Below are 16,201 nucleotides of genomic sequence, written 5' to 3'. Positions count from 1 at the left end.
CATGCCTGGCCTTAATTTATATCTTTATCTATCTTGTCCTGGACTGGTTACAAACTGGTCACAGGCTGGCTCTGGTCAGCACTCCACACTTTTGAGTAGCAGTGTTCTAAAGACTTGTTACTCCAAGTGTGGTCTATGGACCAAAGGCATGGGCATCCCTGGGAGTTGGTTAGAAACACAGAAACTCAGTTCCCACCCAGACCTTTGAATCAGAATTTGTATTTTACTGAGCTTTCCAAGTGACTCGTATACACAGTAATAGATTCTACTTCATGTCCTCAAAGTGACTTAGACTCTTCTTGGGTCCCTGCTACCATGCCTATTTTATGGAGATTCATGCCATCCCTATAGTCTTCTTCACTTTCCCTCTTTCAGTCCTCAAGTGCCCTATGTAGTGTCATGGTCCTCTGGAATACTTTTATTAGGTGTTAAGTATCTCTTTCCACTTCCAACACTCAAAGTTCTCTGAGAGCAGGGACATATCATACTCTCTTCTATTTTCTTTGTATTTGTATTCTCTCTGCTTACATCTAATGTGTTCTTGGAAAAATTTGGGTTTAATTTAAAGAATTCAAGTAATCGTTATAATAGCTAGCATTTACTGAGCCGTTACTGTAAGCCAGGCACTGAACTAACACATTATATGTCTGATCTCAGTTAGTCTTCCCAAGTGACCCTAGGAGGTAGGTTCAATTATCATCACATCCCCATTTTAAAGATAAGGAAATAGAGGATCACAGAATATAAGTTACACAGCTAGGATGCAGAAATGTAAGGACTGAAATTCAAGCTGCCTGCCTTAAGCACACACACAGATTTGTGACATCGTCACACGTACCGGTTCTCATCTTCCAAGTGAGCCAGGATCTTCTCTAGGTCTCCCTTGCTTTCTGTGGCCATACTGTTTGGAGCCTGCTGCCCAAAGGCTGGCTCCCGATCTGTGATGGGGCTGGAGTGCCGCAGCAGGTACTGGTCCTCATCTCTGCATGGGTGTGGGGAGAGGAAAGGAGGTGCCCAGTGTTGAAAAGAGAAACAGATCAGGGCATGAGTTCTCAGCTCCAAGCCCAGGCTCCAGGAGATACATGCTGGAGGATTCACTTCTAAGTCACATTGAGAGGAAAGGCCATATATTTAGGCTTGAGAGGGATGACAGTGTTCAAAGGTATCAGACACTGTGGTTGGGAGTATAAGGAGAGAGTGTTTTTAAGATGCTAGGGCTTCTGGGTTCTACTTATAGCTCTCTGGGAAACAATGAGCAAATGACTTCCCTTTCTGTGCTGTTCCCCCACTCTGCTCTTTTTTGTTTCCTCCTCCCCCAGAGGGATCTGAGTCCCAGTTTGGGCCACATTAATCCATGTAGCCAGCAGTTCCTAGGCCCTCTGAGCAAGGAGGAGACATCCCCAAAGATGCAGGAGCTCTTCTCTGGGCTACAGCACCAGGGAGTCCCTTTGGCTATATTTTAGTCAAGTCCCTGTTGTCTACTGGGGTTGGTGTGGCACTAGATGGGGCTTAGGCATCTTAAGCACAAGATAATGGTCCCTTCTGCAACTTTAGATGAGGGCATATTCTTCTTTCCTTAAAGTTGAGCATAAAAGGATGGGACATTGCAACAGAGACCTGGGCAGGTAGCAGGGAGATTAGTACACCATTCACTCCCTAGCTAAGTTGATAGAGGGAAGACTGCTTCTCTTACTAAATACTGTGTCCAGAAAGCAGCCTTCCTTCCTTAGGGAGCCAAGGACCCTAGCCACCATGCTTCCCATATCCTAGAGGATATACCCTTCCTAAATGGTGGCAGAAGGATCCCAAGGAAAGCTATTTCTGGAAAATAAGCAGCTGTGGGAACTTACATGCTGTCATCTGGGGACAGGCTGTCATTAAAGAAGGAGCAATTTTGACTTTCCATCTCAGCAAGCCTGGGAAGAAAGAGCAGAAACAGGATAGAAAACAGGATATGGGGTCTGCTTTTATCTCAAGGACTCTAATCCCCCAACAGGACCATTGGCTTTGGGAGCTGCCTCAACTGCCTCTAAGTGTTGGACCTCGCTGGCTGCTGCATACTCTACTATGCACATCCCCTGGCCCTGACTCCGTTCTCTTTGCCCCATCTCAAAACCCCTTCCCCTTGAACTTCCTACAAATTCTACCCCACCCCACCTCCACCTCCCTCAAACCTGGTGGTACCTGCTGGCAAAATGCTCAATGCGGGAGTGTGTGTCAGCATGTGGCAACATCGGGGAAGAAGCCGGCCTAGAAGAAAGCAGCAAAGACTCAGAAGACCAAAGACTGGGCAGCTAGGCAGCCTGTTTCTGCCCTCTTCCCTGCCCCCCACATTATGGAGGAGGAACTGATAGAAACAGGATACAGAGGCTGGATTCTAGTCGATTTCTCAAGCCAGAGTCCAGGTCAGGCCCAAGCTCAACTGCCCTGTCACTAGTAGGATTTACCCTTGAACACTTCCCTAGCCCACCTGGGACTCAGCCCCTTCACAGCACACACTCAGGTTCAGGGAGGCTGCCCATAGCCCCTGCTCAGCCACTGGTACTCACGTCTCGCTGTAGTCAGCCTCCAGCACTGATTGCACCGGCAGATAACCTCGCTGAGGGTGTTTGCTGAAATAATGCTTTGAGCGGAATTTGTTCTTTAAAGTTGTAGCAAAGTCCCTCATGTTCTCACTGGATGTGGTCTGGTTGGGAGAGGAGACAGGGCACAGAGGACTCACCCTAATGGTTTCCAGACGCAGGTGTGGCTGCTCCCATAGAGCAGACAGCATGACAGCTAATCCACTCTTGCTCATGCCTACCACACCTGCTCCTGGATAAAGATCTGGAGGGATAAGTGCCAAACTGTGAACACTGGTTGCCTCAGAGAAGTTAACTGGAGGGGTGGGGACCAGGGTGAGGAGAGAGGAGGACTTTCCTTTTATACTTTAAACACCTCTATACAATTCAAATCTTTTATAATGAGCATACATGTGTTAATTTTTAAAATAGCTTTTCTATAAATTCTAAGGATACAGAGGATAAATTGGAGTCTACCATCTCCAGCCAGTTTTCCATGTATGACTTTTATAATGTTTTCCTTAAGATGATAATAAATGAAAAGTAAAGGGCATGGTCCCTGCTCCCACCAGGTCGCACATTTCTATGTCAAAAGAATTTGAAGAGATGACAGCTTACAAAAATGGACTGTGGGGAAACAGGCTGAACGATGTGAGGCAGGATGTGGGAGAGAGCGAAGGGGGAAACTGGGGATATGCTTGGGGCTTTGGGAGAACCTGTGGGGACAGAAAGGGATAGAGACGTATAGGGAGCAGAGTCATGTAGAGAAGCTAGGCATGGAGCTGTGGGTCTTGAACACAGCACAGGAGCAAATCTGTGGCTGGAGTTTAGGGATGCTGATCAACTCGGGCTCAGGTGGCTATGAAGGGCATGGCTGCCAGGGAAAACCAAGAGGAGGTTTTGGGCCCATTTAAGAACATACCCTTTTTTTCCCCCCAAGGGACTGAGTAATCAATTTGAGCACCAACTTTGATATTGACTAGAAGGAGTGAAAACATTGACAAAGTAGCAGGGAAAGACCAAGTGATACAGGAGCAATACAGGAAGCTAGTCAAGAAAAACTCAACTGAGCAATAGAAGGTGAGTCACCTGGAACTGCCTTGCTCCCTCTGGTTTTTTTCCTGAGACTTTTCTCTGTAGTAAAATATTGAGTGCCTTTTAAATGGCTGAGAGTGTCCTAGACCAGCTGCAGCCTGGCCCCTGGTGGTAGTGAGGGAGAAGCTCTGCTGGAAGAATAGAGTGGCCAGAATCCCTTAACCGAGTGAATCATCAGGGCTGTTTGGAGAATGCTCCCCATAGGAGAGCTGAATACAATGAGCCAAAGCTGGGCAAAGTGGATCAAGACCTAGTACCTGAGAGCTGCCTACCCCTCCCCTCCCACCCAGCCCAGAGGTTCCATACCGGTGTGTAATACTCCATGATGGGGTAGTGCAGCTTGTTGCCTTTGCTAGCTCTGCCTGTCAAGAAGCAGGTCTGGCAGATGTCGACGTTAAATTGTTTTAGACTCCGGTACCTTGGAAAGAAGAGACATGGTAGGAAAGGGAATTCAATGTGCCACCGTGACCTCCCATCTGTTCCCCTGACATCAAAATATACACACACATTAGAAGGGAGTGAGGCCTGGGGCTATAACATGCTCAACATCCTATACATAGCAGTGGCTGAGTCCTCAATAGATAAATAGCCTTATTCTACAGACCATAAATCTCCACGATATCACAGGCCCACATTCCCAGGAAGCGTGGGAAATAGCATTGTCTCACCATCTTTGTTTAAAGCGGTTGAGAGAGCAGAAGATCTCATTATATCAAATAGTTTTCTAAAAAAGGATGGCCCAAAACAGTCTAGGCTCCCATGTACCACCACCTACCTTGGAAAAGTTACACTTTTAATATAAAGGCAGTTTATTCTACCAGCCTTGGGTAAGTTGGCTAAAAGTTATTTCCAAAGGTTATTTTTTTTTTTTTATTTTTTTTTTTTTTTGAGACAGAGTCTCGCTTTGTTGCCTAGGCTAGAGTGAGTGCCGTGGCGTCAGCCTAGCTCACAGCAACCTCAATCTCCTGGGCTCAAGCGATCCTTCTGTCTCAGCCTCCCATGTAGCTGGGACTACAGGCACGCGCCACCATGCCCAGCTAATTTTTATATATATATATTAGTTGGCCAATTAATTTCTTCCTATTTTTATAGTAGAGACGGGGTCTCGCTCTTGCTCAGGCTGGTTTTGAACTCCTGACCTTGAGCAATCCGCCCGCCTCGGCCTCCCAAGAGCTAGGATTACAGGCGTGAGCCACCGCGCCCGGCCCCAAAGGTTATTTATAATAGTTCTATTACTACAGATAATAGAATAGCTCTTCAGATCTATTTCCAAAGCCTGGCTGAACTGCTAGACCTAGCAGCATAGACTAGTGAAATGCCTGGACTTAGAGAAGTCAGATGAGCCATATCTAGTCCTGGATCTACCATTAATTAGCTGTGTGAACTTGGGCAAATCACATTCCACCTCTGTACCTGATTTGCTCATTCTATAAAAAGCACAGTGGTTGTAAGGAAGAGCTATGTGTCAGTGCTTTAAAAAGTTAAAAAGTTGAGCATTGTATTATTAGAGACAAATCTAGGATAGTGGTTACCTTTGTGGGGGACAGAGGGGAATGTAACCAGGGGAACCTCAAATGTATTGCGATAATGTTTTATTCCTTAAGCTCGGTCAAGGATATATACTATGGTATCCTGAGGCCAGCTCATACCAGCTCATGAGAGCTGTTAAAATTTTGGGGGTTTTCTAAGTCAGTTGTCAAATATACCCATTATTAAAAATTAAACTACATAAAGTCACAAATAAATGATATTAAAAACAAAAGTAAGAAATACTTAAAACTCATCATTTCCTAATTACTTTACTATTATCTGTGCTCTTGAGGTTATTTATTTATTTATTTTTCAGACAGGGTCTCACTGTGTTGCCAGGTCAGTGGTGCAGTGGTGCAGTGGTGCAGTGGTACAATGGTGTGATCACAGCTCACTGCAACCTCCAACTCCTGGGCTCAAGAAATCCTCCTACCTTGGCCTCCCAAAGTGCTGGGATTACAGAGTGAGTCATCGTGCCCAGCCTCTTGAGGTTATTTACATTTATTGTATCTGCTTGGTGGAAATACTATAACTGATGTGCAACTCAGCATTTTTTCCTAACTCTGCTCAGAGACTTACTGTAAGTAGCCTGACATCAGCCACAGTGGGAATTTACATCACAGAAATTAGCAAATATTACAAATCTGGTTTTCTTTTTTTTCTTTCTAGAAAGTAGGGTTTTTTCCTCTACATTGCTTTTATTTTATGCCAGGGGTACTCAAACTTTTTAAACTGGGGCCAGTTCACTGTCCCTCAGACCATTGGAGTGCCAGACTATAGTTTTAAAAAAAAAAACTATGAACAAATTCCTATGCACACTGTACATATCTTATTTTGAAGTAAAAAACCAAATGAGAAAAACACCCACATCTGGCCCACGGGCTGTAGTTTGAGGACACCTGTTTTATGCCAAAGAAAGGGAGTATTTGACATACTGTATTATTGGGTTTTTTTTCTTCAAAATATTAAGGGGGTATCTAGAGAGTAGATTGTGAAACATTTGCTGGCACACCATTTGGTACAGGGGTGTTCTTATAGTGTCCTCTAGATGTTTTTGTAGGTCTGTAATACTTTATAATATAACTAAAACAAAATATTTTATCATTTCCAATTGTTTTAAAAGTTAAACATCCTGCAATAGAAAGGATTAGAATAATATATAATGCACAATAGATTAGCTGTAATTATATAATAAGTATGTAATGCATTGTTTTATAATATCTGATTTGTATGTCACATGACATATTTATTATCATCCTAATAGGTATTGTTTTCCCTACCTGAACCCCTTGATGGGGCACTGTCTACAGATAGAGCACTTGGTCTGATGTTTCACTTGCTCAGCAATGGTGACCCGATGCAGAACAGCCAGCCACACCATGGACTGGGGCTCCAAGTTGACCCACTCCAGGAACTGGGAAGCTTCAATGACTGGCTTCCCAGTGCTCTAAGGAAACAAGAAGCCCAATGGGAATGACTGAGGCCCAAAGTGTCTTGTCTGTAGAACGACAGCCCTCAGAGAAGCAAGGGAACCAGCAGGGATTGGGTTGTCCTGTTTTTCAGAGTTGTTCACCTTCTGCCCTACCCTAGTTGAGCTGCTACAGTCCCCAATGGGACTCTGACTCTAGAGCCCAGAGAACTTTCTGCCCTCTTATCCCATCCCAAAAAACACCCTTACATCTGAGTACTTCAGATCAAAAGCCTAACTCTCAGTCATTCTTCCCTCCCTTTTATCTCCCCTTCCCTCCCTCCCTTCCTACCTCCCTCCCCAGTTCCATACTCACAAAACGGAAGCAACTACGGACACTGGGCTCCACATTGCTTCCCCCAAAGGCTGCCACTTCACCCAGCTGACGGGGCACCTGAATGGCCTCATGAAGCAGGACACCGAGGTGGCGTTGGTCACACTGGCTGCCTGAGTTGGCCACTTGGCTGAAGAGGTCTGCTGGCCCCACATCAAGAATAGCCAACCCCAGTACAGGAATGGCCAGAGAATGGTGCAAGGAGAAAGAACAGAAAAGGAAGACAGGGAAAGAACACATAGATTGAGCTAATGACTTTTGAAACTAGAATACTTAGAGATCCATCCCTGACTTTCTAGAAGCCCATGAGTTTTAAAAAGAGCATTCTCTGAGTTCAGAGAGAAAAAGTGAGACAGACACAAAGAGAGAGAATCAGGAAGACAGGGAGAGAGAAAGATGAAAACAGAGACAGAACTCTGTGTAAGAGCAGTGCCAGACGTAGATATGACACTTCTTAGAAAACAGATTCCTCAAGAAGAAGGAGGGTGTAGGCTCAGGGTGCCTGAATGTGAGTCACAGTTGGGCTGCCATGCCATCTCCTGTTCATGTAGCTCATGTAGTCTGACACTGCAGTAATCTCTCAATTGTCCACACAAATGGAAGGAAATACTGGCATGGATAATCTAAAAAGAAGAGCTAATCCAAAGTATCTGATCATCTAAAAATTATCTGTAAGTGGTTGTGGAGTATAGTATGATACTTATATTTGAATTTGGGCTATATCAGCTCTTCTAGGACCCTCCTCCATCTAAACTCAGCCTTAGCAAACCTCCTCCAGAGATTATTGTCTGCTTCATACCTTGTCTAAGGCTTAGAAAAACACACAAAAGTAGAAGACAGAGGGCCTGGGTTCAAGTTCTAGATTCATTACTGACAAGTTGAACTGTGAGTAAGTCATGAACCTCTCTATGTCATAGTTTCCTTACTTGTAAACTGAGGATAAATTATCACTGTGCATCCCATCTTAAAGGAATGTTAGGAGAAATAAATAATATCATAGCCATGAATATGCCTGGGGAAATTCCCTTCTCTGTAACGTTTTCCCATACCACTGTCATCTGTCTCTCTTCTGTGATCTGATATAGCATATATCCTTTGCCAATTGGATTATTCTCATTAGTACTTTCTGAAAAACACTTTCTTTTCTTTTTCTTTTTCTTTTTTTTTTTTTTTTTGAGACAGAGTCTCGCTTTGTTGTCCAGGCTAGAGTGAGTGCCGTGGCGTCAGCCTAGCTCACAGCAACCTCAAACTCCTGGGCTCCAGTGATCCTTCTGCCTCAGCCTCCCGAGTAGCTGGGACTACAGGCATGCGCCACTATGCCCGGCTAATTTTTTATATATATATCAGTTGGCCAATTAATTTCTTTCTATTTATAGTAGAGACGGGGTCTCGCTCTTGCTCAGGCTGGTTTCGAACTCCTGACCTTGAGCAATCCGCCCGCCTCGGCCTCCCAAGAGCTAGGATTACAGGCGTGAGCCACAGCGCCCGGCCTGAAAAACACTTTCTGTGTACTTCTGCCTCCTTCTATGAACTGTAAACCACTTGAAACAGGACTGTGCCTAATTTAAACTAGCGTTCACCCCCATTTAGCAGAGTGGTCAACACATATTAGGGCTCAACAACTAATGATGCTGCCACCGAAACATTCAAAATGCTAAACACAAGATGGAGGATGGAAGGGAAAGCAAAGGTGCTATAAATCAGAGATGTGAAAAACTACAGAGGTATATACTGTCCACCTCCCAGATAACAGGGATTAAATAGGGATTATTTGCACCCTGCCCATGTATTGAGATGAGAAGTTTTTAGTAGAATGTGTGTGTGTGACATGGCTTCAGACTGGGAGAGGGCTAAGCCTGGTATGCCACAGGGGAATACAACTAGAAAGTCAGGGCCCTGGGTACCCCAGGACACTGATGCAGATACTGGCTAAGTACTGACATCAGATCAGAAGAAATCAAGCCCCAGGGAATGACACCAGGAATAGTAATAGGCCTTAGGCCCATCTTGGCCTTTGGCTGTCATGTGTTCTTTGCAATAGCTTGGACCAAGAAGCATCACAAGGTAGCCCAAGTAGCCCTCTTCTGAGTCCTAAGACCTACCACTGGCTTATCTTACCCTTTTCCTCCTCCCTCAACACCTCTCCCTCCACCCAACACCACTTCAGACTTTGGGGTTGTACTCACACTGAAGTTTTTCCTTTACTTCTGTGCCACACAGGCATGCAATGCCAGTCTTAAAGGACAAAGCCCGCATCTTTCCACTGCGACCACTAGGTTTAAAAGAAGACACTGAGAACATGAATATATGTAAAGGGTTAACATCTTGGCAGTCACTTCCATCACAGAGTTGATCCCAGCCCGGCCCTGTGCCAACCATGCCCTAAGCTGCGCTGGGTCCAAGTCCACCATGGGAGCAACCTCTTCCCACCATGCCCACTTGAGACATCCCATTTGCTTTTTTTCTTTCTTTTTTTAAAAATCATTAAATTAATATTTATTTTTTAGTTTAACTTAAATTTTTTTTTTATTAGCTGGTTGTTTGAAACCCATTTACTTTTATCTTGGAAGGGCTGAAAGGCCTTACCTATCAAAAACATTGAGGAGCCAGTTAAGGCTCATGTCCACACAGAGTGGCACATTGACCAGAATGCCTCTTTCCTCCTCTAGCCGTTCATATAAGGCAGTCAGGCAGTGAATGACCTCCACCACATCCATCACGTGCTCACTGGCTTGCAGATCATGCTCATTGAAGATCTCTAGGGCTGTGGTTAAAGTTACCAGGTCCACTGGGAAGGAAAGGAGAGAGAAAAAATATATAGTCAGAAGTAGAACCCCAGAGATTAGACATACAGATAAAACAACCAGCATCACCAAATTTGACTCAATCTCCAGACCAACGATTTGCAAGTATGTTACAAAGTTGTCCTTTACCAAGACCCTCATCCTAAGGAGGAATAAGGCAGCAAAAGGTGCTCCAAATTAACCCAACATGTTTTTATACCCCTCTGCTCTTTGACATCAGTTTAAAAAAGATGGTGGGATGTGGGTAAACTCATCTCCTATGTTGTATTAACTCCTAAGGGATCAAATCTCATTTTAAGTTTCTCTGTCTTTACAGAAGTTTCAACTGCAAATAGGTTTGTCTATGATCTATGTTCTGAGAACCTAGACACTAGCTATGAAGGCTCAGGTATGGCTGGGGAAATGTGATATACATCAGAGGACATTTTAGTTACCTCCAATGCTGGATCAGCCTAGCCAGACATGCCTGGGCCAGGAAGCTTAAGTGAATAGTGTCCATGAGAAAGGTCAGAAAGCATATAATATCTGCAGCCATACTGTTCCCTAACCACTGGCATTTTTTTCAAAAGTTCTATTGCTACATCCAGTAACCCCAAGATGGCAAATCAGGGGTTGGGATACTTCCTGTCACAAAGCATTTGCTTGATTATCCATGTTGGGCAGGGGAAAAGGGACAAGGGGGAAGATAGCTATAGGGTTAATTTGGAAACATGTCTGGGGCTTAGGGAGAATGGAAGGGCCCTGAAAAGAGCAGGTGTTCACAGCCAGCATGTCCCAGTCTTTGGAGAATTTCTACCAAGCCAATCAACAACCCTGGCCCAGGTGGGATGAAAGTGGGAAACAGCAGACAGATGAGGAACAAGAGTAGGGAGGTGAAAGCCATAGGGAAGTATGACAGGAGACGTACAGCGCAGGGCCTTCTGGACTCTGCGGAGCTTCATGGCAGTGCGATAAGCTGAGAACTTAATGTTGTTCAGATCAGCTGCAAAGAATGGAGAGATACCCACTCAGATCAGAGAAATGAAAATTAAAGCCACAACATGATACCATTTTGTGCCCATCAGATTGACAAAAAATAGAAGTCTGACAATAGCAAGTGTCAACAAGGATGTGGAATAATAGGGACTGCCAGTAAATGTACAAACTGAAACAATCACCTTGGAAAACAACTTGGTATCACCTAGTAAAATGTAATAGTTACATATCCTACCACCCAGCCAGCTATATATCCCAGAGCAGTGATTTACAAATATTTTTTCTTTTTCTCTTTCTTTCTTCTTTCTTTCTTTCTTTCTTTCTTTCTTTCTTTCTTTCTTTCTTTCTTTCTTTCTTTCTTTCTTTCTTTCTTTCTTTCTTTCTTTCTCTCTCTCTCTCTCTCTCTCTCTCTCTCTCTCTCTCTCTCTCTCTCTCTCTCTCTCTCTCTCTCTCTTCTCTCTTTCTCTCTTTCTCTCTTTCTCTCTTTCTTTCTTTCTTTCTTTCTTGACAGAGTCTCACTCTGTTGCCTGGACTAGAGTGCTGTGGCATCAGCCTAGTTCACAGCAACCTCAAACCCCTAGGCTCAAGCAATCCTTCTGCCTCAGCCTCCCGAGTAGCTGGGACTACAGGCATGCGCCACCATGCCCGGCTAATTTTTTCTATATATATTTTTAGTTGTCCAGCTAATTTCTTTCTGTTTCTTAGTAGAGACAGGGTCTCACTCTTGCTCAGGCTGGTTTCAAACTCCTGACCTTGAGCGATCCACCTGACTCAGCCTCCCAGAGTGCTAGGATTACAGGCGTGAGCTACCACGCCCGGCCTTACAAATATTTTTTGACCAAGACTCATAGTATGAAATTGATTTTGTATCATGACCCCATATACATACACAGGTGTGCATGTATAAATAACTGAATCAAATATTTCAGGAAGCAATTCCTTACTAGATTTCATAAGTAAAAACATAACAAACTTAATATCAAATATGACTCTTGCTAAGGATCTATTGCATGTTAATATTTCCTACTCTATTTCAAAATTTTTAAATGCTTATGACAATATACTGAAATAATGTTATGACCTGCAGACTAAAATATATGCCCTTGAAGAAACCCTTGCACACGTGCACTAGAAGACACATACAAGAGTGCCTCAGCAGAATTGTTCTTATAAGCTCCAAACTAGAAAGAACCCATTTCTAGTAGAATGGATAAAGAAACTGTGCTATATACAATGAAATACACTATAGCAGTGAAAATGAATGAACTATATTCACATGCACCAACATGGATAAAATTTGCAACATAATGATGGGTCTCTCTTAGTAGGCATGCAAGAGTCACTCATCACAGCCTGCACAGTGTCTTTCAAAGCAGATCAGACTTCACATCTATAAGCATATTCCCTAATGCGATGATAAAATGGTCCAGGGGGGAATGTAGAACATCCAGTTGAGGCAGGTGCAGAGGGGAAAGAAAGGAAAGGAATGGCCAGGTGCAGTGGCTCACACCTATAATCTTAGCACTCTCGGAGGCTGAGGTAGGAAGATCACTTGAGCTCAGGAGTTCGAGATCAGCCTGGGCAAGAGCGAGACCTCGTCTCTATTAAAAATAGAAAAAATTAGCCTGGCAACTAAAAATAGAAACAAAAAATTAGCCGGGCATGGTGGCAAGCACCTGCAGTCCCAGCTACCAGGAGTTTGAGGTTGCTGTGAGCTAGGCTGATGCCATGGGACTCTCTAGCCAGGGCAACAGAGTGAGACTCTGTCTCAAAAAAAAGGAAAGGAAAGGTATTAGAGAAAGCACGAGACACTCATTTCCTCTTCCATTTGCTTATTGGCTGGGATTTCCTTCTATTTTTTTAAACCACTTTATTGAGGTATGATTGACAAACAAAAAGCTGTACAGATTTATGTCTACAACTTGATGAGTTTGGAGTTAAGTATACACCTGTGAAGCCGTCACCACAACCTATGCCATAAACACATCTATCACCTCTAAAGGTTTCCTCCTGCCCTCTTTATTTATTATTTCTATAAGAACACTTAACGTAAGATCTACTCTCTTAGCAAATGTTTAAGGATACAATCCAGTATTGTTAACTATAGGCACTATGCTGCACAGTAGATCTCTAGGACTTATTCATCTTATGTAACTGAAACTTTATACCCTTATTTTATACCTTTATTTTATACCTTTATACCTTTATTCCTCCTCCCCTCAGCCACTGGCAACCACAGTTCTACTCTCTGCTTCTACAAGTTTGACTATTTTAAATTCCTTATATAAGCAGGATCATATAGTATTTGTTTGTCCTTGTATGCCTGGTCTATTTCATTTAACGTAATGTCGTCCAGGTTCATCCATGTTGTTTCATATGGTGGGATTTCCTTCTGTTTTAAGGCTGAAAGTATTCCATTATATGGATATGCCACATTTTCTTTATCCATTCATTTGTTGATGGACATTATAGGACAAAGGCAATTGTATAGATCCCCACCCTATACGGGAACCCCACATTCTTACCTAGGGTTTGGTATAACTCTGTCATCTTGGGATGGTCCCAGCATGTGGTCTGAGCCTGGTGGCTACAAACAAAAGCATCAATATCACCAGTGTCCACACCACTCTCCCACCCCACCCCCCACATGTGTGTGCACCACTAAGTGACAGGTTAGATGCAAGAAGCTGCACAATCTGGGGGTGAACCCTTAAGATCCCAAAGCACAAGGGTTCACCTTTACCCAGGTAGAATCTTGAGCTCTTGAGATGAGTAGGAGAAAAAGTGGACTGGATGGAGGAATCCCAATAGACAAGGAGTGACAGGGACAGGTAGCAAAAAGGCGAGGGAGGGGATGGGCAGGTGACTGACCCGCTTCTGATTCAGATGGTCACTCACTTGATGTAGTAAGGAACTTTATTGGGTGAAATTGCTCTTTCCCAGGGTACCTGGACAGAGGCTGATAAAGGAGAAGAGAAAGAAAGCAAGCATAGTTCCACTAATGCTCTTTAGGCCCTTGACCACTCCCCTGCTCTATCCTCCCGAAGAAGTGGTCAAGCCCAAAAGGGGATGCTTGTCTCTCACTGCCAGCTCTTAATAGCCCTTGAGGGTGGGGCAAACACTTCTAATGAACACACTTCTCTCCCAGGGCAAGGGAAGGAGAAGAGGGTGTCACTGCCACCCTAATATACCAGAGATGTGGCAAGGGCATGAACCTGGCCTTGGCCACCCAAAAAATCTTCTCCCTGAGCAGGCTGCCATTTCTACCCATTCAGCTGCAGGCAGCTGGATTGCTCCTGTGGATAAGAAGTGGATCCTACTTTCCTCTTGGGGTTCAAAGCCCTTCCCCCAGAAGGTCAAGCTTCTCAGTCCTGTGGGACAGTGGGGAATGGTACTGCCCATTTCCCTCTCATGAGGAACTCTGGAAACTGATGCCCTTCTCTGCTCTGTGTCTTTATCTTACAGATCTTCAAGAGATGGTCAAGTTACTTGGCCAACTTGCTCACTGCAATTTCCCTGGGTACAAAAGCCCTTTGTAGGTATAGCTGCACACCAGTGATTATAATAGCAATAATACTAATCACAGTTAACATTTCTTGAGCTCCTACTATGTGCCAGATACTATGCTCAATGCTTTGTGTGCATATCTAATTTTCCTATATGTACACTCTCACCATCTCCACCGCTACCTGCCTGGTCAGGGCCACCATAATCCCTCACCTCAATTATTCCAATGTGCCTCCTAACACGTCTTCCTGTGCCCACTCTTACTCCCCAGCAGTCTCTTCTCAGCACCCTGACTCCATTGAAACATAAAGGATCATGCCATCCCTCAGTTCAAGCCCTGCCAAAGGTTCTCCATTGCATTCAGAATAAAGTCCAAAGTTCTTCCCATTTTCCACAAGGCCCTCTGTGTTCTGGCCTCCCAAGCTCCTCGCCTCTTTGCTTTCTTCCTCCTTGATGCTCCTTGGGCACACCCCTGCCTTAAGGACCCTTAAGGGCCTAGATCTCTGCCTGGTAGGCTCCTCCCTCAGCTCTCCACATGGTTCATTCCTCACCTCCTTTGGGCCTCTGCTCAAATGCTACCTTCTCAGTCAGGTCTCTGCTGACTACCCTATTCAAAATTGCAACACCTCCCCCCTTAAGTCCAGCACGCCCTGCCAAGCCTTCCCTGCTTTAATTTTTTCTATAGCCTTTGTCACCAATTGGCCTTAGATGTATTTTACTTATTTGTTTATGGTCTGGCTTGCCTGGCCAGAATATAAGCTGTGTATGGATTTCTATCTGTTTTGTTCACTGATACAGCTCCAGTGCCTAGAACAGTACCTGGCCCATTGTTGAACAAATAAAGTCGTTTAATTCCCATACCCTAGGGAATATTTTTCCCTCTTTTTACAGATGGGAAAACTGAGGTTCAGAAAGGGTAAGCTATTTTTTTCAAGCTTGCACAGCTGTTAAGTTGAGGTGCTGTGACTCACATCCAGGTCTCTCTGATTTGAGAGACTGTTCTTTCAACCACTATCCTACACTGCTTTATCTTTACTGCTTCTCAGATACCAAAGTATACTGGGCTCCCACCAGGCCCCCAGGGGATAAGAACAGACTCTCTTGGAAGATGGTTGAGGTTCTGCTAAGAGAAGTCCATTTTGACTCACGTACAAGAGAGGAAGTGCTGTGATCCAGGACCAAAGTCCCGGTGGGCATCCTGGAGCTGCTTGAGCCTCTCACCAACTGACACCTATGGAAAGAACAGGCAAGAAATCAGTAGAGTTCATTCCAGCTATTCAGTGTGGGATCCCCAGGTGCCTCTGGGAATCTTTATGAGCTCCCTCATAGGCTGGCTTTTCTCTGATTCCGGCCCTTCCTGCCATCACCCAACTCCTAGCCCTTCCTCAGGACACCCAAGGGTCAGAGTAGAGCATCCTTAATTCCAGGCCACAGTCATACTTTCCCTGCCCCTGTCTGCCTCGAGTGCCCAAATCTTAGAAAGGTCCCTCTCATTTCTTCATTTCAAACAAACACTCCCTACAGCTTAGAGGTTGAGAAGCCCATTCTTTGGCCCCATGTTCTCCACTACTCTTTTCCATGCAGGTCCCATTTCAATACCCCTTTATTTCCTTTGAACCTGAAGAACTTTTCCCCAAACCTAGTTATATTGAGGCACTTCCACATGATTCACTCCAGGCTGCTCTTCTACCTGTAGCTGCTTCCACTGGATGTTGATCTGCTCCAGGGCCCGGGAATTCTCCATTGACAAATGCACATCAGAAATGGCAAGTTGGTGGGCTAGATCATTCACCAACTTCACTCCATCTTTCATGGGGGAGAATTCTTCTTTGAATAGCTGGAGAACCAGAACACAAGTGCCACAGCAGACAGAGAATAGGAAGCATTAGTCATTCACCTCAATTCCTTCCTCTTTACCCCGAGGTTT

The 16,201-nt window shown here is 44.4% G+C and overlaps 1 protein-coding gene across 3 annotated transcripts in view; it reads right to left on the bottom strand.

Annotated features, from left to right (window-relative positions):
• The window catches only part of DRP2 (dystrophin related protein 2), a 46,912-nt gene that overhangs the window by 7,227 nt on the left and 23,484 nt on the right, over positions 1-16,201 (bottom strand). The window contains exons 7-20 of one of the 3 annotated variants that reach the window (XM_012767409.3): positions 15,965-16,111; positions 15,427-15,505; positions 13,666-13,726; positions 13,293-13,354; positions 10,700-10,774; positions 9,575-9,776; positions 9,175-9,260; positions 6,971-7,128; positions 6,467-6,633; positions 3,963-4,074; positions 2,550-2,686; positions 2,185-2,250; positions 1,851-1,916; positions 839-982 (exon numbers count right to left, since the gene is read on the bottom strand). In XM_012767409.3, the coding sequence (XP_012622863.2) occupies positions 839-982; positions 1,851-1,916; positions 2,185-2,250; positions 2,550-2,686; positions 3,963-4,074; positions 6,467-6,633; positions 6,971-7,128; positions 9,175-9,260; positions 9,575-9,776; positions 10,700-10,774; positions 13,293-13,354; positions 13,666-13,726; positions 15,427-15,505; positions 15,965-16,111 (1,562 nt within the window). The remainder of the gene's footprint in view (positions 1-838; positions 983-1,850; positions 1,917-2,184; positions 2,251-2,549; positions 2,687-3,962; positions 4,075-6,466; positions 6,634-6,970; positions 7,129-9,174; positions 9,261-9,574; positions 9,777-10,699; positions 10,775-13,292; positions 13,355-13,665; positions 13,727-15,426; positions 15,506-15,964; positions 16,112-16,201) is intronic. The other 2 variants (XM_020285015.2, XM_020285016.2) reach the window with 2 other exon arrangements.

The sequence above is a fragment of the Microcebus murinus genome, chromosome X (genome assembly GCF_040939455.1).
Source record: "Microcebus murinus isolate Inina chromosome X, M.murinus_Inina_mat1.0, whole genome shotgun sequence".
Taxonomy (NCBI): Eukaryota; Metazoa; Chordata; class Mammalia; order Primates; family Cheirogaleidae; genus Microcebus; species Microcebus murinus.
The sequence above is the reverse complement of the archived record's forward strand: the minus strand, read 5'-3'. Positions and strand labels throughout refer to the sequence as shown.